The sequence below is a fragment of the Seriola aureovittata genome, chromosome 23 (genome assembly GCF_021018895.1).
Source record: "Seriola aureovittata isolate HTS-2021-v1 ecotype China chromosome 23, ASM2101889v1, whole genome shotgun sequence".
Lineage (NCBI taxonomy): Eukaryota > Metazoa > Chordata > Actinopteri > Carangiformes > Carangidae > Seriola > Seriola aureovittata.
In genome coordinates this window covers 16509960-16533543 of record NC_079386.1, presented here as the reverse complement: position 1 = coordinate 16533543, position 23584 = coordinate 16509960, and the positions used below count along the sequence as shown (strand labels likewise).

The following is a 23584-nucleotide window of genomic DNA, read 5'->3' as shown; positions in this document are numbered from 1 at the left end:
GTTGTTCAGACAACTAAAAAAAAAAAACCTCAGAGGTCAACCTCACTGTGGCACTACAGTCAAAGTCAGGAGATCATCAGTCTTTAGGCTTCGTGATCTAGAACCAGACAGTGTCTGTACAAGCTTTCATAACAGCCCATCAAAGAGTTGTTGACATATTTCAGCCATCCCCAGAGCCTGAGTCCTGAGGTCACAGACACGGACGTAGACTCAACAGTGGTGACAGAGCATGAATATTGTTGCCATGGTAACATGCAGTTTAATATATCCTATGCACTAATTTAGACCAGTGGTTAAACTGTCCAGCACAATGTCTGCACTGTCCCTATAAGATTCTAATGGACATGTACCAACCAATCAGGAACAAGCGTTCTCCATGACTATATAGTAGAAAACCACATAATAGGCAAATACATAAAGGTTCCCTGTCATTAATGTGCACGCTCTGAAACACAGGGTGGAGCTCCACACACACACACACACACACACACACACACACACACACACACACACACACACACACACACACACACACACACACACACACACACACACACACACACACACACACACACACACACACACACAAAGAAGGAGTTTTTTAAGTCATTGGCTGGGCCTCTCCTTGCAGCAGCAGCATGACTGTGGAGTTGACATTAAGATTAGTCGATGCAACATACACACATACTTCAAACCGTACAATGAGCTCTGACACACACAAACACGGATAAGAAACATAGGGGGTTTGGACACACCCAAGCATTTCTGCGGCAGACACACATGAGCAACACTATCAGCCAGCAACAGGATGGTTGAAATTCACTGCAGCATCTGATTTAAAAACTTATTTTTACAATATTTGGCTAAAGCAAAAGACCAGAAACACAACCGGTGCTAACACTATATGTTTTTAAGTTTGCAATGTGCATCACTTCTACTCAGTGCTTTGTAAGCTCTAAGTAGAGCTCTAAGTGCTTTTTAACCTCTAAGTAGAGCTATAATGATTTATTGATTAGCTGATCATCAGAAAAAAGAAATTGGCAGCTATATATAATCAAATCATATTTTTTTTCCCTACTTTTTATCAAAATGCTAAAAGCTATCTGTTTTCAGCCTCTAAAATAAGAAGTGTTGCTGCTTTTCTTTGTGTTATATCATTGTAAACTGAATATCTTTGGTTCTGGACTGCTGGCACAAGATATTCAATGATGTCACCTTCAACTCTGGGAAATTTTAATATGTTCCAGCATTTTATAGACAGATTAAATCGAGAAAATGGTTGGCAAGCTAATCGATAAAGAAAATAATCTTTAGTTGTAGCCCTACTTTGAAGAAACAAACACCTTGTATGTACATGAACTGATTGCTGTGTTATTTTGCAGTTGTTTGCTGTTGTACAAATAAATGTGTCTGCTGCTCTGGACTCAGACAGGTTGTTTTTTCAAGCAAGGACACAGCTGAGAAGTGAGAACTGCTCTGTCATGGATTAAAACGCCTCTGTCTGTATTATTTCTCACGCTTTCATCACTCTTGCTTTTACAGTCCCAACATTTTTGTGATCATCAGCGTGTCTGCCCTGTTCTATTAAATACTTAAACAGACACATGTAAGATGAACACACGCAACAATACACGCTCTGCAAACATTTACAGCCCACGGGCATTTAAACTCATCTCCAAACGGCTGATTTTTTGGAGGATGACTGTTGTGATGATGTAACTTATATCTGATATAAATATAACATGACAGTAGAAAAAAGTCACGCAGGCAAGCACAGTAACAGAGAGAGATGTGTGTGAGACTACATGTGCACCTTTGTGTTTGTGTATGTACAGTAAGTGTGACATTGATCGCTCATGGCAACTGGTTTGTTTTCTACTGTCTCTGCATCTGAGCTAACACTGACCACGCTCCAAAATTAAAGCAACTGTCCCAGGTGGATGACCTAAGATTTACAAAAAAAAAAAATACAAAATTAAAAATAATATGGAACAGGATAACAGGATGTCTTTTAAAAAAGAGAAATGAGAACAAAAAATAACAAATCTGCATTATCAAGAAAAAGAAATTCTGAATTCTTAAAGGTAAAAAGAAAAAGTGTCCGTTACAATTTGCCAGAGCTCAATGTGACATTTGATTGTTTCTTATGTCAAATCTACAACCCTAAACCTCAGCATATTCACAACAAAACAGTTGTTGATCAATTTTCTCTCAATCAGCTAATTGATTAATCCCTAATGTTTTCCGCACTAATTTAAACCCTCACTATGAACCTGACTTGGCTGCAACAAATGACTTTAAAGGTCATAGAGAGAGTAAATGGGTTTTGGCAAAATAGAACAATCCAATATGACACACTCAAGAAAAAGGGTTTCAAACATCTCGCCAAAGACAGAGTATTAAGCTACTTGAATGTAAAGATAAATATTTGAATTGCAACAGCAGAAAACAAATACACACATTTTTAAAAGGTTTAAAACAGAAGTGGCTTCCAGATTCTACTAAACCTGAAATCTGAACTTGACCATGAAACATTTCCTCGATAAGAAAATAAAAAACATCCATTTCATGTCAACAAGACACATTACTTCTAACCACCAATCATATCACAGAAAGAAACCTGCTGCTAACCTATCATATACCGATCCTTTATTATGAAGTAAGCTACATGCACCACATGCTATTGCTGAGTGTCAGAACAGCTATTGCAGATAAACAAGGTAACAAGACATCAGTGGTATGAACGTAGTTTGTCTGCTTGAAATCCCATTTGGCCACAAAGTGGAGGAGACGATCTCAAACAGGACTAAGCTAACATTACACAAAACTGATGATGATGGTGAGACACAGTTTACTTTTAACAAAACCAAAAATCTGTGCCAACAAATGTAATGTAAGAACTACCACAAACTAAGGGTATCATGTGAAGCATCACCACCCAATAAACCACACAAAGTGAAAGCACTTCCAGTCTCCAACACCAGCAATTAGACTTATCCACTGGAACACAGACACTCAGAGAAAAACCGCCACAACAACCTGCGAAATTACAGTCTTACTTTTTCAAGCCTTAATAAAACCTTTTGGTTGCTATGGTTGAAATGATGAAGACATTTCATCAACACATTATCAAAATTGATTGGATTTAAACTAATAACTGATAACTGACCCCAGATATGTCAGGATGTAATGTTTGTGTTTATTTTTATATAATTTATTAATATACATAGATTTTCTATTTGCAGCTCATTTTCAGGGTATGAATCTACAACTAAAGAGCTACAGATTATTTTTGTTACGATTTAATAATGTGATAAATATTCAGACAGTCCCATACAGAAGAACACGTAGACAGACCCGGGCACTTCCTGTCTTTGGGTGAATGTTTGGAACCTGAGGGAGTTGGCTGACTGATTGGTCCTGCTCCTGTCAAATCTATACTGAATTATCCTGCTGTCAGGGAGGAATGCTGCAGCCGGCCTCAACCTGCACACTGCTGTTGCAGGAGAACACACACAAACACTAGGAAACACACCTCCAACTCTCACTGCCAACCTGGTTTTGAATCTTGGTCATAGGAAAGTTACCACTGAGGAGACTGGACATTGGGTTTGAAAACATGGCAAAGATATACAAGATAATGCAATTTGGTCACAGGTCTATAAATAATCTCCTCATATCATTTCCTTTGAATACAATTGATCAAAACATTCATCAATTATTTCAGGCAATTAATAAGTAAAATCCAAAACATTTTCTGATCACAGCTGCCCAAATGCTCAGAAAATGTTTAATTTATTTTTTCTGATTGATTGTTGAAAAAAAAAAGTATTTTGTAAGAGAAAATGCTGACTAATGACAAGTTACCACCTGCTGATATGACTAACAACTTAGTAATTCCTAGTTTCCAGCTACTACATAAAACAACAATAGTTGTTTGGTGTTTAACTGTTTCCTTGGCCTCACACACCAACAAACAAAAGAAATGGCAAACAGCAATTTCTAATCCCACAAACATTTTTATCTCCATAGCACATGTGCTTAACATAACAGGAATTAGAAAACATTTTAAGTCAGTGTTGGTTGATACAGAATAAAAATAGCACCAGAGCTGCTTGTATTGCTCTCGCATCCTTTATCTTCTGAAATATTTGCCTTTAAAACTCTCTTTTTAACATCCCACTGTGCCAAATGCAGGTAATGATGTAGCCGACAGCTCCAAACATAGACTGTGCTATTATAATTTAAGTGTGTGAGTGTGCACTGGTTGACGTGGAAATACTGAGGCCGAGTCGAACAGAAGCTGGAAGACATGAAACATCACACAGCAGTGTACGTAGACAAAAAAATAATATTACTGCTGTCAGACTGCCCGTCCGAATCAGTCACCATGGCACTGAGCAGCACGCAAACACTCAGAGGGGAGAATGTGGCAGCCTGAGGTGTCGCATAAAGTTGTCAAGTCATATGGCGGCTGGATCTTCAGAGGGCCAATGAACACACACAGACACACACTTCTCTCTGCTTGTTAACTTCCCATCAGGCAATGCAACTGGCCTAAATAACAAGCTCAAATAGGCCTTGCTGTGGGGAGAAAATGACGGACATGGAGGGACAAGAAGAAAACACACTAACACACACACACACACACACACACCTTTGATAAATCTTCAATAGCCCAGTTCCTCTGTTGCATTTCCCTGGTCATTCACAGCCTATTTCCTCTTTGGACAATCAGTTCAAAGAGCGCTGGCTAAGGACAGTTTCTTCTCAGAGGGCACGTAAAGACCATTTTAGAAAAAGACGCCTGAATGAAAGTAATAGACAATATAAAATGAAAACCAGACGGGGTAATTTTCAAATTATATGGAAGCTGACTGTGTCTTCTGTATTTTGGGAGTCTGGCGTTTATATATATATATTCACATGGAAGCCCAGCAGAAACAGAAGAGTGACCCATTTTAAGTCCAAATACATCTGAAGAAATGCTGCATCAAAGACAGACAGATCCTCCCTACTCACGGGATGTGAAACCCTGTAGCTGGCGCAAACCCTGAAATGAACAGGAAAGTCATTCAGCCTGTGAATGGAGTTTCCACTAAATCATTGAGCAACAGCAACATCACTCATAAGCATTCAAAAGCATGACAAACATCAACCAGTGCCTCTCTGTGTGGTGCACAATACCGCGTTACCACTGCAAATTGCCCCAGGAGTATTTGAACTGAAGTGTACTTCTCATTCATTGTCTACACAGACAGTAGCAGGGCTTGTCAGGGCTGCTGCACTTGACACTGTGTGATACAATGCATCTTGGCTGTTGCTTACCACCTAGCCGGCTAACTGTCACTACCCAGGGCTACTTAAACTCCTCTATAAGTTGACAGACTTCAATAACAAACGCAAAAAGACGCCTCACAAGCAGAGAGGGCTTAACCAGCAGAAAAAAGCCCGACTCTCATTGAAAGCTCTTGCCCCAGTGAGCAGAATGTCAATTAGTTAGCTAAGTTAGCTACCGTTAGCCTAAGTTACTGAAATCCCTCTGGACAAGTTTATAAACTTTGGCTACAAAGGTAAAAGTCTAAAAGGAGAGTATCAAGGCACAACGCCGAGGCTAGCCCTGACAGTTAAGACTTGTTGTAAATGTTTAGACACTAGTGTGTAGAATGTAACTTAGCTAGGTTTAATGTTTGCTAAAGTTAGCTGGTTAGCTGTCCGATAATGGACACATGTCCGTTAAAGTTTTGCTAACTTGACGCTAGTCTACAGCTAGCCGCACTCCCTCAGCTGGGTGACGCCGTGAGTTCAGCTGTTTTCACCGGGCTGACGAGGGACAGCCGCCGGGGGTGGTGGTAGTAGTAGTGGTGGTGGTGGTGGTGGGTTACTCACCGGAGGGTCGGTCCGATACAGTTGGTGTCTGTGCTCTCTATCTCCCGCAGGATACGTTCGTGTTCGGCGGCTGTCTCCATGCTCGCCATCCTGCATGTTGCTGTGGACGGTTCCGAGCTGAGCTGAGCTGAGCCGAGCCAGGCAGAGCGGACTGGCTGGGCTCTGTGCGTCATGAGGAGGAACCAGGGGGGTTGGTTTGATGTTTTTACAGAGCAGCCCGAGTGAGCGGAGTTTCTCTTGCTTGAGGAGGGTGAATTAAAAAAAAGTATGAACACCTGTACAACGTCATATATATGGGTATGATGTTTAGCTGCAACACATTGCTATTCGATGAGTCAAAAATATAATTGAATGGATATAATACAACGAGTTAAATTGTTTTTTTTATCTTAAAAAATTAAAAGCCATCACTTTTTGTTTTTCTTCTCATTTTGCCAAACGTATTTTAAATCCTCCCAAATCATTCCCTCAAAATACAGCATCGCTGATGAACTGAGTTTGTTCTGTACATCCCAAACTGTCTAAAAACAAACTCTCATTACATTAAATCTGATTAAAATTTAAAAAAAAAAAAATGGCAAAGCAAAATTGATTCAAGGTTAAAATTTCATGACTATTAAATATCCCTACTGAAATAGTTTTTATAGTAGGGTCTGCTAACCTTCTTAAGGAATAGAGTTCAGCAAATTAAAATTATTATTTTTATTTCATTCTGACGGTTTTACATTTTTTTCAGTCTTTTCTCACGGACTGTGCCGTACTGTAAGTAATTTTTTTTTTGGCATTAAAGCACAGATTTTTTCAAATTTGGTTCACATTAAAGTTATTTTATTACTTATTAGTTAATTTAAAAAGTTTTAATGCCCTATAGCCCCGAAAGATAGTTTACCGGAAACACCGCCTTTCCCTCCGCTTTTTGCAAAATGAAGCAAGACTTCCTCTCAATTTTTCAAAATAAAATCAATAATAAAAAGCTTTGCTCACTTTTAGTTAATGATGCATCTGTGTGGTCTTGTTTTGCTGCGTATTTATAACAATGCCACCACTTAGCATTTTGCTATAACCACAGTAACTCTTCACCGCACGCTCAAATAAGAAGTTACCCTTTTATACATCTAGCGAAATCATATGCTTTTATTTTGTAGGCAAAACGCCACACTATCAGGCGTCATTTTTAGCGTAAACTAGCAGACTTGATACGGTTTGTTACTACCTGCTGTCGGAGGGGAAAAGAAGCAAGAAATGTCAAAATGGAGGTAAAAATAAACGATAATAACTTTAAAAGATATTTTTGAACATCAGCGAGGAGATGCACTGCGTGTCTGACTGTACATTTGTGCTGACATGACGGATGCCAGGAGGCTCTTATAGCATGACTGTGTTAGCATTGCTCTGTACACTTGTCATTCAAAGAGACCAGAGTCCAGTGCAGTGATAACGGAAGTGAAGGAAAAGCTGTAAATCCTACATTTTATACTGTGTTGTTGTTGCAGATAAAACGTTATTGTGCAGCTTGTGTAAACTAGGATTTAACTGTGTTTGTTTATGTGGAATGGAATGAGGACTGTCTGTCACTTATTCACACACACACACACACACACACACACACACACACTTAGTGTAACTTTGACTACCACGATTTAAAACACTTAATGCAAAAGCATTTGCACATGGAAATATGTGGAAAGTAAAATAACTGATTGGTCACATTCGTTACCTTTATTACTGATGCATTAATATATGAACAGGCACTGAATGTATCTTGATATACTTTTTGTTAGATTCAACTACTACAATATATCATAAACTGTGACCATATTGTATATTTTGTTCTTTATTTCTCTCTATCAGCCCCAGAAGAAGTTAATAAACTCAGTGGACAGCTGTGTGGATGAGGCTCTCTGCGGCCTCGTCAGGGCCAGTGGGGGCTTGTCTCTGCTGAAGGGCCACAGAGTCGTGCTCCGGTCCGACCTGGACAACCTGAAGGGCAAAGTGGCCCTGCTGTCGGGAGGAGGGTCAGGGCATGAGCCGGCACACGGGGGTAGATCTTTTACAGAGCAATTGTCAATTAATTGTCTTAGCTTTTATTTCTCACGTTTTAATCTTCCTTCTGTGGGTCTCCAGGTTATGTTGGTGCGGGGATGCTGTCAGCAGCAGTAGCAGGTGGAGTATTTGCGTCTCCACCCCCTGCCAGCATCCTGGCTGCCATTATGTCCTTGCATAATGCAGGTAATATATGCCAGACTTTTGCCGTTTTTCTATTTTTAGTCAGGGAGCAGTTTGTGTCTTATTTACTGAAGGAAAGTACTGCACAATATGATGCAAATATTGCTCTGTCAAAAGGATTCATCGCTGCAACGAACACTTCAGAGGGAAAAAACTTCTTTAACTTGTGTTAAATTAGGTTTTTGTCACTATTGTGAACATTAATTTAAAGAATAATTAAATTGATAATAATAATTGAAGATGAACAACCCCCCCCCTCCCAGGAGCCTCTGGGGTCCTTCTCATCGTGAAGAACTACACCGGCGACCGCCTCAACTTTGGGTTGGCTGCAGAGCAGGCCCGTAACCATGGCGTCGCTGTTGACATGGTGATTGTTGCTGAGGACTGCGCCTTCGACCGACCCAGTAAGGCTGGGAGGAGAGGCCTTTGTGGCACCGTCTTCATACACAAGGTAAACAACAACCATGTGAAACTGCAAAAACTTTGGATCCTTCATTTCCCATAATGCCACTCAGTTACATGAGTGGAATCATCTTTTGATTTTTTTTTTTTTTTTAATTACGGTAAATAAAAAAGCTTACCTTTAAAAATCTGTTCACACTTTCTGCCAGTTGGCAGGTGCGTTGGCAGAAGAAGGCTCTTCATTGGACCAGATTGTTGCCAAGGTGACAGCAGTTTTGAAGGGGATTGGTGAGTCACTCCTTCACCAGCTCATTCCCTTTACTGCTCTTTGGTTCCTGGAATACTTTTCCTAGTAATACATTTTGTTGGTGTTTATATTCCAGGTACACTGGGGGTGAGTCTGTCTCCGTGCAGCGTCCCAGGCTGCCTGCCTTCATTTGACCTGCCGCCAGGAGAAATGGAGCTGGGACTGGGTAAGGGACGGTGAGAGCGGGATGGAGAAAGAGAGAAGGGAGAGGGGTACAGAATACAAGATTTTTAGGTCTGATACCAATTGTTTGGATTGTTTGAGGACATTTCTTAAAGTTTACTAGTGTTTTCCATCTTTTTCAGGTATCCATGGTGAACCTGGAATCAAAAGGTCAAAGGTGATTCAACACCAGCCTAAATCTACCATCTATATGACTCCATTTACCCTTTTTCTGTGAACTTTTCAGTCCCTTTTTGTTTGTTTTATTCACTTTTGCTGTCAATCAGGTGGCATCCGCAGACGAGGTGGTGAAAACCATGATCGATCACATGACCAACCCTGACAGCCAATCCTATCTGCCGCTGAAATCAGGTACGATATTATCATTTTTATATACATATATTCTTATTATAATTATAGTGACTTTTAGCGTATGCAGCCACTGTTTATTTGAACTCTGTGTTTGTGTGTGTCTACCTTCTTTCATACAGGAGACAGTGTGGTTGTGTGTGTAAACAACCTCGGAGCTCTGTCTTGTCTGGAGCTGGCTGTTGTTACTAGAGCTGCCATCATCTGTCTGGGTAAAGTGTGTGTGTTTTTGTGTGTGGTTACATTCGCTCGGCGATGTTCAAGTGTTAAAAGAACCATTTAAAAGAATCTAGTCCCAACCAAGGAGCTGTAAAGTTTTCTTTGACCTTTTGACCCAATGGTAAACATGGAATGTGATTGTTGGTCTCCACGGTTACAGAGAATCGCGGCTTGGTGGTTGCCAGGGTGATGTCTGGCTCTTTCATGACATCACTGGAGATGGCGGGAGTGTCGCTGACCCTGATGCTAGCCAATGAGGAAACACTGAGACTGTTTGGTGAGCATGAACACACAATTAATTCCCACAGACCCAAACCTTAAAGGAAATGTTTAACATTTTGGGAAATACAGTGAGATGAGGAGAATGATATCAATATATATTTTAGCCATTTTAGCCTAGCTTAGCATAAACACTGGAAGCAGAGGGAAACAGCTAGCCTGGCTTTGGATAGCTTCACCTATCAACACTTCTACAGCTGACAGATCTTGATTGTTTAACCTCCAGAGAAAGATGCGTGGAGTGACTGAGCACAGATTCCCAAAGTGTCGTCGTCATAGTGAGGATGAAAATGTTTAGTACCAAGCTCCAAACTCAAATCTGATGTCTTTTTTTTTTTTATTTAACACCGTTTCCAGAGGCATTACACAAGTAGCACCATTATTTGTCAAGAAATACCTCCAACACGTAACTCTCCTTAAAATCACAGCGTTCTTTATACATTTCAGTTCACTTACAGGTTAAGCAAACAGGGAACACAGTGTAAATACAACAGCTCTGGAGATATTGGTACATGCACTTTCTTTGGTGCGGAAAAAGCCAAGCCACCTGTGTCCTCCTGTTGCCAGTTTTAATCTGAAGCTAAGCTAAACATATCCTGACTCCAGCTCTGTACTTAAAGCTACAGTGAGTAACTTTTGTGGACCTTCTTCTAACCAATCAGAGAAGGCCAAAATGTCCTCATTTTCCAAAAACGTCCTCACAAGGTCTAAAATTTAAATAGTCCAGACACACACTTTTAAGAGGATAATCACACCAAGAATCATGCAAGTATAGACTTGGTACACACACAGATTACCCAAAATGTGTGTTTTAACATACACTACACTAAACCACGCACATACTGAACATCCTTTGTCCCACACAGATGCTAAGACCAGGGCCCCCGCCTGGCCAAACCTCAGCAGTGTGTGTGTGAGCGGCCGCAGCTACATCACAGATCCTCCAGCCCTGGGCACACGACCGCAGGACGACACACACTCCGAAGGTTGGTTTCCAAGGTTACTTAAAGTGTGCACTTGTAGTTTATTATTATCTGCTATGTGGTGAATTTGTATGGCGTGATATTTTAGAGAAACAGCGTCAAAAGACAAGATTGTGCCCCAGAATTTTTAATTTAATTTAACCTGGGTGGCCATTAGAGGAACTGCAGCTTATTTAAGTCTCCTATCAGCCTTTGTATACAGCCACGCGAGCTGCCAAGTGTCATCTTGCTTATTAATTAAATATATGTTGTTGTTTTTTCTGGCTAGGTCCATTGAGTCCTGTGATGCGCAGAGCATTAGAGCGGGTTTGTTCCTCACTGCTGGAAAAACAGGAAGAACTCAACTCCCTGGACCGCGCTGCCGGGGACGGAGACTGTGGGAACACTCATGCACAGGCTGCGAGAGGTAGGAAACTGTGTGGACTATCAACAGCGGCGTAATGAGAATAGAAGAGGAAAAGTGCATAAAGACACTGTAAATACGTGAAAGGATGTTTAATTGTCTATGAAATATTTAACTTTTAACAATTGTGAAAATGTTCATTCAGCCATTCAGGAGTGGCTGCAGGGTCACGTGGTCCCTGGTTGTCCTGCGAAACTCTTATCGGTCTTGGCTGGATTGGTGCAGGAGAAGATGGGCGGGTCTTCAGGGGCGGTAGGTTTTCCACTGTATTTCATCATTATTGCACAGTTTGGATACGAAGTGGTAACAGCTTACGCTATATTTACCCGCATAAACACACACTCGCTTTTATGTGTCTCTCAGTTGTACAGCCTGTTCCTGACTGCGGCGGCTGCTCATGTGACCGAGGGACAGAGCAACGCTGCAGCCTGGGCCAGTGCAATGCATGCTGGGACGCAGGCCATGAGGAGGTGCGTGGCTGTTTGTCTGTCTGTGTTAATTTTTCGTGATTTATATTTTGATTAAAAGTGATTTAAATACTTCTAGTCTAATCTATTTTGAGGTTCTGAATACAATATGAACATTAAAGTGTGCAAGAAGTGCTGAAACTGTCAATTATTTGTCAAGTAAACACTTAATGAAAAAAAACAATTAAATAACATGTTCACATGAATCTAAATGATCTGTCGTCAGGTACGGTGGTGCTGATCCTGGAGACAGAACAATGGTGAGAGAGTTGTCAACTTATTTCTATGCAACTTTTCATACATGTCTTTTATTTTAATAAGTTATTTTCACCAGTGCTCAGAAGTAAAATATTTATGAAATAACAACTTTATACATCTGCTTCTGTTTCTCTTCCTCTCTAGTTGGATGCTCTGTGTCCTGCTGTGGATGAGCTGATGAAGCTGACTACAGCTCCACCTGGTGGACAGATGCTCATACTACAGGCTGCTGTGCAGGTGCAGTTATAATTGAAAGACTGCACGCATTTGTTTTAATCAGATTTTCTACACTGGCTGACTTTGTTTGCAACATGTTTGTTCATATATTCCCTGAATTCCATTTCTTCCCTCTCTGTTCCTAGAAAGCTGAATCGGGGGCGGAGGCAACCCGTGACCTCAAGGCGAAGGCGGGACGGGCCAGCTACATCGCAGCCGAGAGGCTCACCTTGCCCGACCCCGGTGCTGTGGCGATAGCCGCCATCTTGAGAGCCGTGCTGGAGTCACTGGAGGGGCAGAAATAATGCAGCAAATAGTACCAGAGCAGATTATTACTATCAGCAGACTAATAGTACCAGAACAACACTATCATGCCTCAATAATTTGCACAGAACAATTAATGTGACTAAATATTCACTGAGATGTTAACCCTATTTTTGCTAATTTTCATAGAAAACATACAGAAAATGAACAGAAACTGGAAAAGTGGGCACCTGAAAAACATTCCTTATAACTGCAAATTAAAATTTAAAAAATATCTGTTGCGCTGTTCAATCAGTTCTATGTGAATAAGTCACTGTAGCTTCACAGGCTAGTGTAACTTCCAGTTTTACATTTCATACTTTGAAGTATGTTGTGTTTAGTTTTGCAAAATGTAATTTAAAAGATTTAATATTCACATCATTATTGACCAATACTTATTAAGTGTCAAATGTATCCCGTTTACCTTTCTCTAAGCAGGTCAGACATTAGCAAGCTAAGTTGGTTTAGCTACACATCAGTCACACCTGGTTGCTCCTGGGTGTAAATAATCAGTAACAACTCATTTCTACTTACATTTCTACAGGTTTATGAGGTGCAACCTGTTGTAATTTAGTCATGAGTAAGTTTCCACTCAGTAAACCACATTAGAATAAGGCTAAACTTAAGAATAGCTGGTCCAGCCGGCTACAGATCTTCATGTCTTAAATCTGTACATGAATGAAAAGCACTTTCTTAACGAAACAGTATTAATTCTGACTAATAAATTAATTAGTTTTACAAAGTGTTTGTGTTTGTGCACATGGTTTTTTTTACAGCATTTCAGTCTACAATTCATGTAAGTGCATTTGCCCCAAGAGGTCAGAGATCAGGGAGCAGACAGGGGTCAACACTGGCTCATGGGCACTTCAGGAAGGTTGGACGCCGTGGCTGCTGCTGGGATCAAAGCTCATTAAAAACAACACATACAAACACTGACACAGATTCATTCAAAATGGCTGAGGTAGACATTTTTCTTCACATGTGATTTTCTCTCTTTGGTTGGGATTAAGTCATCTTTATAGATACCAATCTTTTTCTTCTTTCTTTCAACTCTTCGTCTCTTCCTTTTGACTTTCATTTCTGTCTCTTTCTCTCGACTCCCTACTTCCTGACACACGAGATAAGTCTCACACACACACACACACACTCAGCGTTTCTTGTTAGACTTTGAACACGCCCACACACTTATGTACTAAAAGAATCTACTGCGATAGACACGCTGGCTTTCAGTTTTACAGACACCACTGTGCTCACCACGGCAAAGGTAATTCTTTTCTTCTTGTATTGTGTGTGTGTGTGTGTGTTCCCTCCGGCAATAAGGTGTTTTTTGTTTTTTCATATTAAAGAGACAGAGAGAGTATGTTTATGTCAGGGAAGTCAGAGTCTCTGTGAAGACTCATTTGACAACAACCAGTTTTCTAATGTAGCTTTCATTTGCATTTTCCATTTTGCAAATTTAAAAAAAGTGTAAGAATTCACTCGTGTTCCCTTAAGACCTGACATGTTTTACCAAACCGAGCAGCATCTAGGAACCAGATGGGGGTTAATTTGACATCTAGCAAAAACTATTCAATATACAGCAAAGTGTCTGAAGTCCAAAGTGAGACATTCACCAAATGACTTACAGTGAGTGACACCTGTTGTTGTGGAATGACTGATTACACAAAACCAATCACGGTACTTTTTGGAAAACAGATATCTGTGAGGAAAAGAAAATTCCGCAATTTTGCAGGTGTTTAACACAAGAGAATCACAGAGGGAAGAATAAAATTCACAGTATAATGTTGCTCTTGCTCTGTCCAGAAACCCATATACGAAATCTTAAGTGTAAAAATGACAAATGGCAGTTTTATGGCGGGTTGTGGGTCACACTATTTCTTGGTCTGGACCAGTTGCCTGGCAACAAGCTCATACTGCAGGAAATTAATAGTCCACACTCAGAAAGAGTTCAGCACACAATTTGTTATTTAACTGCATGTTAGTGAGTGAACTTTGAAGAAGACGTGATGGTAGAAAGATTTTACCTTAGGCAGAACCAGGCTAGCTGTTTCCCCCCGTTTACAGTCTTTGTGCTAAGCTAAGCTAAGCTAGCTTAATTTTTAACGTACAGAAATGAGAGCGGTATCAAACTACTCGTCTTACTCTTTGCAAGAAAGCAAATAAGCGTATGTCCCAATATGTCAAACATTTATTTCAAAGACAGGCTGAGCTTAATTGCGTTTAGTAGGTGTCTATTTTAAAGCTAAAATTAGATTTGGCATTCAACATAGCATGGCTTCAAATTTTTTTACAGATTTCTGCATGTCAGGATGTTGATTTCCTCATGCTTCCATGTTAATTGATCAGGATCCAGGCCAAAATTAATTGTGTACAAAATGAGGAATCCATGAAAACAGGAGGCAAAAGGCTTTCCAAGCAGGTCTGTGACAACACAAAGAAAAATGCAGGAAAGGCAGAAGAACATTTAAAAAAGGCAAAATATGTTCACAGTTACGGGAACCTGAAGGCATGAAGAAGACAGACAGGCTTGGTTTGGAAGCTCCCCTCCTTTTTTCTTTGTGTCACATGTTTAAGCTACATTGACGTCATTATTATATCCTTCATTTAAACAGGTAGTCTCATCGAGATCAGGATCCATCTTCCAAGAGAGACCTTTGTACAGGAATACACAAAGAATTTATACATAGACAAGACACACAAATTCACAGGCATTAAATAGATGCTTTACAAACATACATTTTACATTTTCACATTAGAAAAAAGCAATGAGCAAATGTGATTGTTAATACAAAATGTTCCAGTGAAATAAGGGATTGTAATTTCATATTTTTGCGGGGGAAAAGTATTTGACACCAGTTTTCCAGATATAAAACAGAAACCAAAAATTCAGCACATTTCAGAAGCTGGAACGTTTTGCTTAAAAACTTGACTAAAACAATTCATGAATTATATGTAGTTGCTGATTCTTTTTCTGCTAATCCACTAATAAACTAATTGTTTGAGCTCTATTTTGGATAGAGATAGATAGAGAAGCTCAGCCGGTTGGTCACAGCTGTGGGTCACCATGTTGACCTTGTGATTTGACCCCTGTATCAGCCAATCATTGGACTATCTCCTCATCCTAACTATAACAGAATGTGACTATGAAATGGTTTTAAAATGAAGCTCAAATTTTCTGGTTATAAACGTTGAACTGACTGGTGTTCGCTCCGTGTCTTTGTTTCAGGCCCCGCAGACGGAGTTCAGCTTCCTGAATTCATATTAAAAAATACTGCGCGCGTGTGTCGATCAGCCATGAAACACACTGTTACACACATTTGTGCTTCATCTAACCCATACCAGCTCATCATGTACCAAGCTGTTCATTTTTCAACTTACAGTTGTTCAAACAGGAAACGTCTGCTTTCATGGTTTTACTCAGCCACCTGTTAACTAGAAAAATAACCAAATCAAGGGCCCGGTTGCCGTGGTGACGATGAATCCACAATGCCAGGAAGCTGATCTGCTGTTGTCATATTGCTGAGCTGTTTTATTTCTTCGTGCTGCGTTCGTATTTCTCACTTTCTTTCCTCCGTTCATTTGATCCAGTGTTTGAGCGTAGAGCGGCGCGACTGAACGTCGAGCATTTGAAATGAAATTATAATATAAACGTTTTTGTGTCTTTGTGTGTCTCAGATGGAGTTTGCCTGCAGTCATGTCGTATGTAATTGGAGGTGTGACGAAGCAGGTGAGTGCATTAAATCCTTCTAAATGTCTTTGTCTGAAATTTTGCCCCTAAACTTTGGAGTTGGACAGTTTTCAATAAAACTTCTCAATACAAATATGTAATAATAATAATAATAATACTCTGATATGTATTTATATATACAGTATATATACTTGATACTAATATATATATTTTGCTGCATGCTTTTCTTAACTCCTTTCTGTGTCACATACAGTAGATAAAGTTTTATTTCCTTTTATGTCTTTACTGAAGAATAATCTAATCATTTAATCAGCTCATCATTTGAAAAATCACGCGAATCGTTTTTTCTTTTTTTCAAAATAAGAGCGTGCCTCCTGAGTTACATGGATGAGTTAATAAGGTCATTTCAAATGGATGACATCACTTTAACCTGCATTAATTGATATAATATAAATAATATATATTATTATATTATATTATATGTTCCATTTACTGTATGTTTGTGGTTTAACTTAGTGTTTTAGCATCATACATGTGTGTTAATAAAGTAATTGTCCCAACGTCCACAGATATTTCTCCTATTCAGAATGAATATGACAACACAGTGGCTTTTAAACAGAAAGGTAATTTTGTCTGTCTTGCTCTCTCTCCCACACACACACACACACACACACACACACACACACACACACACACACACACACACACATCGTTCACAAAGGTCAATGTATCTAAACTGTTGTTTTTCTGTCTGAAGAGAGTAATTTTATTCTCAAGAGCCCTGCAGTGAAATAACAGGAAAACGTATTAAGCAGTAACATTTGTGTGTGTGTGTGTGTGTGTGTGTGTGTGTCTATTTATGCATGCGTGTGTGTGTGTGTGAGTGTGTGGGCATGCTTGCAAGAGACAGAGAAGCACAGTAAAAGAGATGTGAAGATAACACTCTGACGAGGGAAAGTCCACGCTGACATGTTTATTTAATCACATAGATGAAACCAACAGTTACTTCAGTTTGTCAAATTTAACCTTTAAAAAGTCAAACAGTTGTGTTGACTTTTTTCTTTTTTTTTTTACCACATTCACAGGAAGTCTCACCACTTTACATGGTCAATATGGTGAAAAGCAGCTTTGACCTTGATGGTGAACTCACACAGACAGAAACTAAAAATTTCACAAAAAAACTAGTTGCTGCCTTGGAAACAGTGGCGAAACCAAGACCCCATGCAAAGAAGACCATTTAAGAACTCTGCAATTTACAGAGGTCCAACAAACACCTCACATGCAGACAATAGGTTGATGCTACAATTTACAGATGTTCACTGAATGGCAATAGATATACGCCAGCTACAGCACTCATCATCAGGGGCCTCAGGGTTGTTTTTGAGCAACTGTGACGATCGACATTAATCTAAACCTGGATCAGCCTCCGTGACAAACATCACAGTCTTTCTTTTCTTTCCCCAGGTCCAGCTCCTCCACCGCTGCCTCCTCGCCGCGTCAAAAAACCTCATCCTATCTCCCTTCCTCTCCCCTCTGCTCCCGCCTTTCAGCCTCCGCTCATTCCTCGCTCGCTCCCGCCGCCTGTCCCACCCAGAAGTGAGTTTTGTTTGCCCTTTGCCCCTCCCCCCCCACAATCTCTCTCTCTACATGAATCGTGAATGCTCCAAAGTTATATTTACTGTTTGCTTTCTTCATTCCTTTGTCGTGATTCATCAGCTGACAAGCTCGAAGGAGAGAGCAGGTTGAAAGCCAACATCAACGTCGTCTCCCTCAGTGTTGGGAAACTGGTCAACATCAGCCAAGGTCACATTAACACACACACACACACACACAAACAAACACACCTGTTCCATTTTTTAACCTCTTTTCTTTTTGCCTCCTTCTCTGAACAGCCTCAGGCATGGAGAATTTTCAGAGCCCAGTGGTTTGTGGGAAATGTAGTGCTGCCTTGTCATGTCTGAGTTCTCTACAGAGGAATGTGAGTGGTAACTTCCCCTTTTATTATCACTGAAACAAAAGTGATGAGCAGTAAAATAAAATAAATAAAGAATAAAATATCTTCTTCCTCAGGTGTGGGTGTGTGAGTTTTGTGGATGTGAGAACAGTGTGAGCGACGGCCTGCAGAGAGTGTGTATCGGTCAGCGCGCAGGTGTGCGCAGTGACGACCTTTACCTGCCGAGCCAGAGCGACGACGACTACCAGAACCTGGAGGACACGCTGGTGGTGTTCTGTGTGGACATATCTGGCAGCATGAGCGTCACTACAGAGGTGTGTGTGTGTGTGTGTGTGTGTGTGTGTGTGTGTGTGTGTGTGTGTGTGTGTGTGTGTGTGTGTGTGTGTGTGTGTGTGTGTGAAGCACACACTGAAGCAAATGACAAGAGTATTATCCTTATTATTATATTTGACATAATTAGATTGTTAATAGTGAAGCAACATCTTACTGCTGTAGCTACTCAAGGTGTATTTAACTACTATATACAGTAATGTATAATACAGTGGTTCCCAACCTATGGGTCGGGCCCCTCCAAAGGGCCACGAGATAAATCTGTGGGGTCATGAGATGATTAATGGGAGAGGAAAGCAGAAAAAACATTGCTTTTTGTAAGGGATCAGTAGCAAAACATGTGGTTCAAGTTTTATCATTTTACATATTTTGTCAGCTTATCATATGTTTTTTTCTTAATTTGAAAACCAACCAGTAACTATGGTTGTTTAAGTTTTAAAAAGTTACCTTTTGGTTTAGGATTAACAGAAAAACTAGGTAGTTAGCATGAAGTAATAACAGCCACAGCAGCTGAACACACAAACAAAAGAGCGCCCACGTCAGGAAACAGCACTGCAAGACGGGAAATGTCACTTTAACACGGCAAAGTTTGACTGGAGGTGAAATTAATCACAGAAAACTATGATATGGTGTGTTACCACCTTAAATCACAATAAGATAAAAAAAAGTGTGTATGTGAACATTATATGTGAAGAGACATCTCAGTCTCATATTTTCTAGGTCACATCAAGCAGCGGATTTCCAGCCCACATATCCAGACTAGAGGTGAGATTTTTATCAAGTTCACCATGGTGACTGAACTCACACATGTATAGTGGTCAGCAGACTGTAATATTAACGTGGTTTGCATGTGGTGGCGACAGGGTATCCAGGACGCCCTCCAGAGAGCGCTGACGTCCATGCTGCAGCAGTCCCCCCGCAGGAGAGTGGCACTGGTGACATTCGGTGATGAGGTAAAATTAAGTTTTTTTTTTATTGCATAATATAAATACAAATGTTATTGATTTGTTGCTTTTACAGGATGATTAAAGGGAAATAAAAATGATTTTATTTTGACTTTTTTCTCTTTTCTTGTGACATATTGAATATCTGAGAGGGAAAATGCCTCTTTGGGTGAACTGGACTTTTGTATACGAGACTGAACTATGGGATTTACATTGGAATGAGTGAGAATACTTGAGTTTTAGCCATTTACAGATGTCATAATCATGTCGTTTTAAAAGCTGAACTGAGAAATAAAGTCAAGAAACCCAGAAATCTCTAAAACAACAACAACAAAAAATTGTAGAAATAAACTTACAAAATTTTTTAGGCTATCCCAGTGCAATAGATTCAAACATCAGGAGATTGACAGGCTGTATCATGCAGAACTGATATTAACACACTCAAGTCATCACGCCGTAACAAAAACAAGAGAAGACTTCCTGTTTGCGGTGATAAATTATTACACTCTGCGGAAGTTGCTTTTTCTTTTGTACAGTAAAATATCAGCAGGTGGTTTCTTCTGTGGGGAGGTAAATACAGTGATATATCTCAAACTGCTTTTATCCTCATGGTTGTGAACATACAAAAACAAATCAAAAGTTTGAAAGTGGGAAATCTGCCATACTCAAATTCGCACGATCCTCTAATCTTCTTCTCATGCGTTATTTTTACAGGTTGTAATATATGGTGATGGTACTCGCACTCCTCTCACTCTCAGGGATTGGGCGTTGGTCGACTACGACCATATATGGCAACAGGGCGCGGCTTACAGCGTCCCACACTGTATTGCGGAGACCTTTCAGCAACTGATACAGAGAGTCCGAGAGTAAGTGACGACATTGTATTTGCGTGTGGATCCCTTTGGTACACAACTGTAAATTTTGTTTTCTGTATAATCCAGGCTCAGGGAACACGGGGCTACGTGTCTCGGTCCTGCAGCGTTAGCCTCGGTTGCTATAGCGTCAAGATACCCTGGGTCAAAGGTGAGTGAGTCTAATTGACGTTTAAGGAAATACTGCGACGTTACACAACTTACAACCTATGGTATAAATGTGCTATTGATCATTTTATCTGAGTAGGTATTACTCTATCTGAGGTTACTGAATCTTTACAGTGATGCTGCCCATGTGGACTGCAGCTTGTTGGTAAGGTAGTTCTCAATCTCGTTGTACAGGTGATTTTGTGCACTGATGGCAGAGCCAACATTGGACTGGGTGAGATGGAGCAAACAGCATCTCTGTCCTTGTCTCCCCTCACGCCGTATTTCTACAGACAGCTGGCTCTTCAGGCGGTGGGGAGTGGGTGAGGACACACACAAATTACACAAATAAAATACAAAATAAAAAGAAATTAAAAAATAAAATTAACACATTCTCATTCTTTTTCCTCCCCTAGAGTCATAATATCAATAATGAGCTTTGAAGGGACGGACTGTCGCTTGGCTGACGTTGGGAGACTCGCAGACACTACAGGGGGAAGGGTGAGATTGCGTAACACCGCTTCTGGGTTTAAAAGCTCAATAAATTATGAATACCAACTTGAAAAGGCTTAAATTTGAGAAAATAACTCGCTCTCCTGCACAGGTGAACATCGTGAACATCGGTACCATTGCTAGAGAGATGCAGGCGGCCTCCAGGGACAACGTCCTAGCAACAAGTGTCACGGCAACGCTGCTTGCCTCTGATGGAATGTGAGTTGTGACTGACGTTTATAGAAAACACTAACAAGAACTTTTCAGGTTGTTATGTCTGTAAATCTAGCAACAATGAGGAGATAAACACCAAAATGCTTTCATGCTAACAGGTTAGCTTTCACTCCAGGCAGTCATTTGCATATAACATGATGTATACTCAGTTTAAATATGCCAAAATACTAATTCACTTTCTTTCTGTTCCATCCATTCAACTCTTTCCTGTTTATTTGCATGTAAGTCTGAGAAACGTAGCTTTTTAATGTTGATTTTTAATTCTCTTCTTCCTCTTTCTCTGTAGGTATTTCCCCTATGAGGATGAAAATAATCACAAACTGGTGAGAGAGATAGGGAATGTGACCAAGGGGCTGGAGATCACCTTCGAGTTTGCTGTCAAACCAGAGTTTATGCACGGTAAGACCGACTGTATACTCAAACGCAAACGACAAAAGAACGACATGAACACCGCTGTGTTATGTTGGTTTACGTCACAGTGTGGGGACCGTCACCTGGCCACCTCACTGTGGGGACTGTAGGGAAGAAGAAGTATGGAACAAGCTGTTATTATAAGATATTATATGTATGTGTGTGTCAGTTTTCCTCCAGAAAGACACACTCCCATTCCAACTCCAGCTGAGCTTCAAGACCAGAGACCAACAGAGAGTCACTCGCATCATCACTGAACAGCGACCGGTCACCTCCTCCAGGTAAAAAACTCTACCTACGCTTGCTGCGCTAGAACGCTAGAAGTTTAAGCTGCGTTTGTGTTGATTAGAGATAATTTATCTGTCTTCATCTCACCCCCTCTGTCTGTCTGAAGCCGGATTTGGGCCGGTAGTTTCAACATGTCGGTGCTCGGCGTCCACTGCGCTCAGCTCTGTGCCAGTTTAACCATGGAGGGTCGAGTGCAGGAAGCACAGAAGCAACTAAAAGCGCAGCAACACCTGCTCGAACAAATCAGGTATGAGTTTCTGACCTCTGAACTTTATTTTGGACTTGGACTTGATTTCAGGGTTATGGGCAGGAATAGGTTTAAAGTTAAGAGTTACAGTCAGACATGCACATCTGGTGGTTAATGCAAGAGTGTTTGTGTGTGTCTGTGTGCGTACTGAGAGGTGGTTTTCACACTTCCTCTTTCTGCCTCAAAGTCAGCACAGGCCAATTCAAAAGCAAGAGTCTATCTATGGCAACTGGATGGACACCATGACAACAATCTGTGACATCACCACAGAGTCTCAGGTAATCATACGGTTAATTTATGAACAAAGGCATATAATATAATTCATGTTCAAGATTTGAAATTTTCACTCCATAAACTGATGATTGAAGGATAATTTGTGTTATCAGCAGTTTGTTTTTAGTGAACAGAATGTCTCAAAAACTACAGATTCGGCCATGGGCCCTGAAACAAGGGAGTAGTTTTTAAGTGGAGCTGTGAGCACAACAGCACCACCCGGTGGCCATTTAGAAGGATTTCATGTTTACTTCTGATTATGGATTTTCGGCCTGATTGAGATAAACTGACCTAATATTCCCAAATGGTTTTAGGTATTCCCCAAGATACAAACAAAAACACATTTTATATGTGTATAATATTAACATTATAGTGTGATTTGAAACATTAAATGTTAAATGTTCATTTTACATCAGGCATTTAAAGTGAGCTACATAGTACAGATTTATCAACTGTCCTCCCTGCAGACTCTCTCTGACGAAGCAGCTCAGGTGGTGTACGAGATGAAGAGAGCCAGCAGTGTCGGCAACTTCAGCAGCAACACAACCGAAGCCCAGAATAAGCCTGTGAGGAAGAAGAAGAAGAAGGCCCTCATGGAAGGAATGTAAAGAAGTCAGTACTGTAAACTCAGACGATCTGAAGTACAGTGGTGACGAACACGGTGCAAGGCGGAAGAGGATTATTTGTTATGGATAACTATAACTTAAAGGTTAACATGTGATTCTAAACCTTGAGGGTCTGACTCATTTTCCTCAGTGTGAAGTTGGAAAACAGGAAATAATATAAAATAAGTCTTTTCCCATCAATAGGAGTTGCATTAGAAGTCAACAAGTGAGTGGCGGCCAAAGACTGAAAACAACACAATCAGAAATAAGAAATATATCCAACCTGGGCTGGAGAGGAATTAAATTTCCTTCATGTGTCACACTCTTTGACTATATTGTAGCAGAGAAATTCAGCCAAACAAATCTGTATTATATTTATTTGGATTTCTGTTTTATAGGAAATATAATTAATGAAAAGGAACAGTTCTACTTGTTTCGTCTCAAATAAAATACATTTTTAAAAAATGATTTTAAAGTCCTCCCTGCCTTTTTAATGTTGAAAATATATTCTGTATGAACCAATTATTGCTCATTTAATTATATTTGAACACTGCAGGATATGTAGGATACTCAATTTGAAATTCTTCTTATTCTTTCGGGTAAGATCTAAAGATCT

The 23584-nt window shown here is 40.2% G+C and overlaps 3 protein-coding genes across 5 annotated transcripts in view; 2 read left to right on the top strand and 1 right to left on the bottom strand.

Moving 5' to 3' along the window:
• Nucleotides 1-6086, bottom strand: part of exoc6b (exocyst complex component 6B) — an 86243-nt gene extending 80157 nt beyond the window's left edge. Inside the window, exon 1 of one of the 3 annotated variants that reach the window (XR_008826616.1) lies at nucleotides 5890-6086. Coding sequence is in view for 2 of the 3 variants with exons in the window: in XM_056369249.1 (XP_056225224.1) it covers nucleotides 5890-6062 (173 nt within the window). In the remaining variant the exon portion in view is untranslated. The remainder of the gene's footprint in view (nucleotides 1-5889) is intronic. The other 2 variants (XM_056369249.1, XM_056369250.1) reach the window with 2 other exon arrangements.
• Nucleotides 6087-7056: 970 nt separating this feature from the next.
• Nucleotides 7057-13226, top strand: tkfc (triokinase/FMN cyclase). Its single transcript, XM_056369538.1, has 17 exons — nucleotides 7057-7145; nucleotides 7741-7930; nucleotides 8014-8118; nucleotides 8379-8566; nucleotides 8727-8805; nucleotides 8901-8990; nucleotides 9130-9164; nucleotides 9274-9358; nucleotides 9478-9567; nucleotides 9735-9851; nucleotides 10720-10839; nucleotides 11105-11242; nucleotides 11385-11491; nucleotides 11603-11709; nucleotides 11933-11966; nucleotides 12109-12201; nucleotides 12327-13226. Exons 1-17 carry the CDS (start codon nucleotides 7140-7142, stop codon nucleotides 12483-12485), a joined length of 1743 nt encoding a protein of 580 aa, XP_056225513.1. The 5' UTR covers nucleotides 7057-7139; the 3' UTR covers nucleotides 12486-13226.
• Nucleotides 13227-13341: 115 nt separating this feature from the next.
• Nucleotides 13342-23436, top strand: si:dkey-9k7.3 (circularly permutated Ras protein 1). Its single transcript, XM_056369537.1, has 19 exons — nucleotides 13342-13747; nucleotides 16159-16210; nucleotides 16741-16794; nucleotides 17636-17767; nucleotides 17888-17974; nucleotides 18064-18149; nucleotides 18242-18439; nucleotides 19176-19220; nucleotides 19319-19408; nucleotides 20114-20265; nucleotides 20341-20422; nucleotides 20614-20741; nucleotides 20835-20919; nucleotides 21023-21129; nucleotides 21431-21543; nucleotides 21725-21836; nucleotides 21950-22090; nucleotides 22278-22368; nucleotides 22831-23436. Exons 2-19 carry the CDS (start codon nucleotides 16159-16161, stop codon nucleotides 22969-22971), a joined length of 1896 nt encoding a protein of 631 aa, XP_056225512.1. The 5' UTR covers nucleotides 13342-13747; the 3' UTR covers nucleotides 22972-23436.
• Nucleotides 23437-23584: the final 148 nt, after the last annotated feature.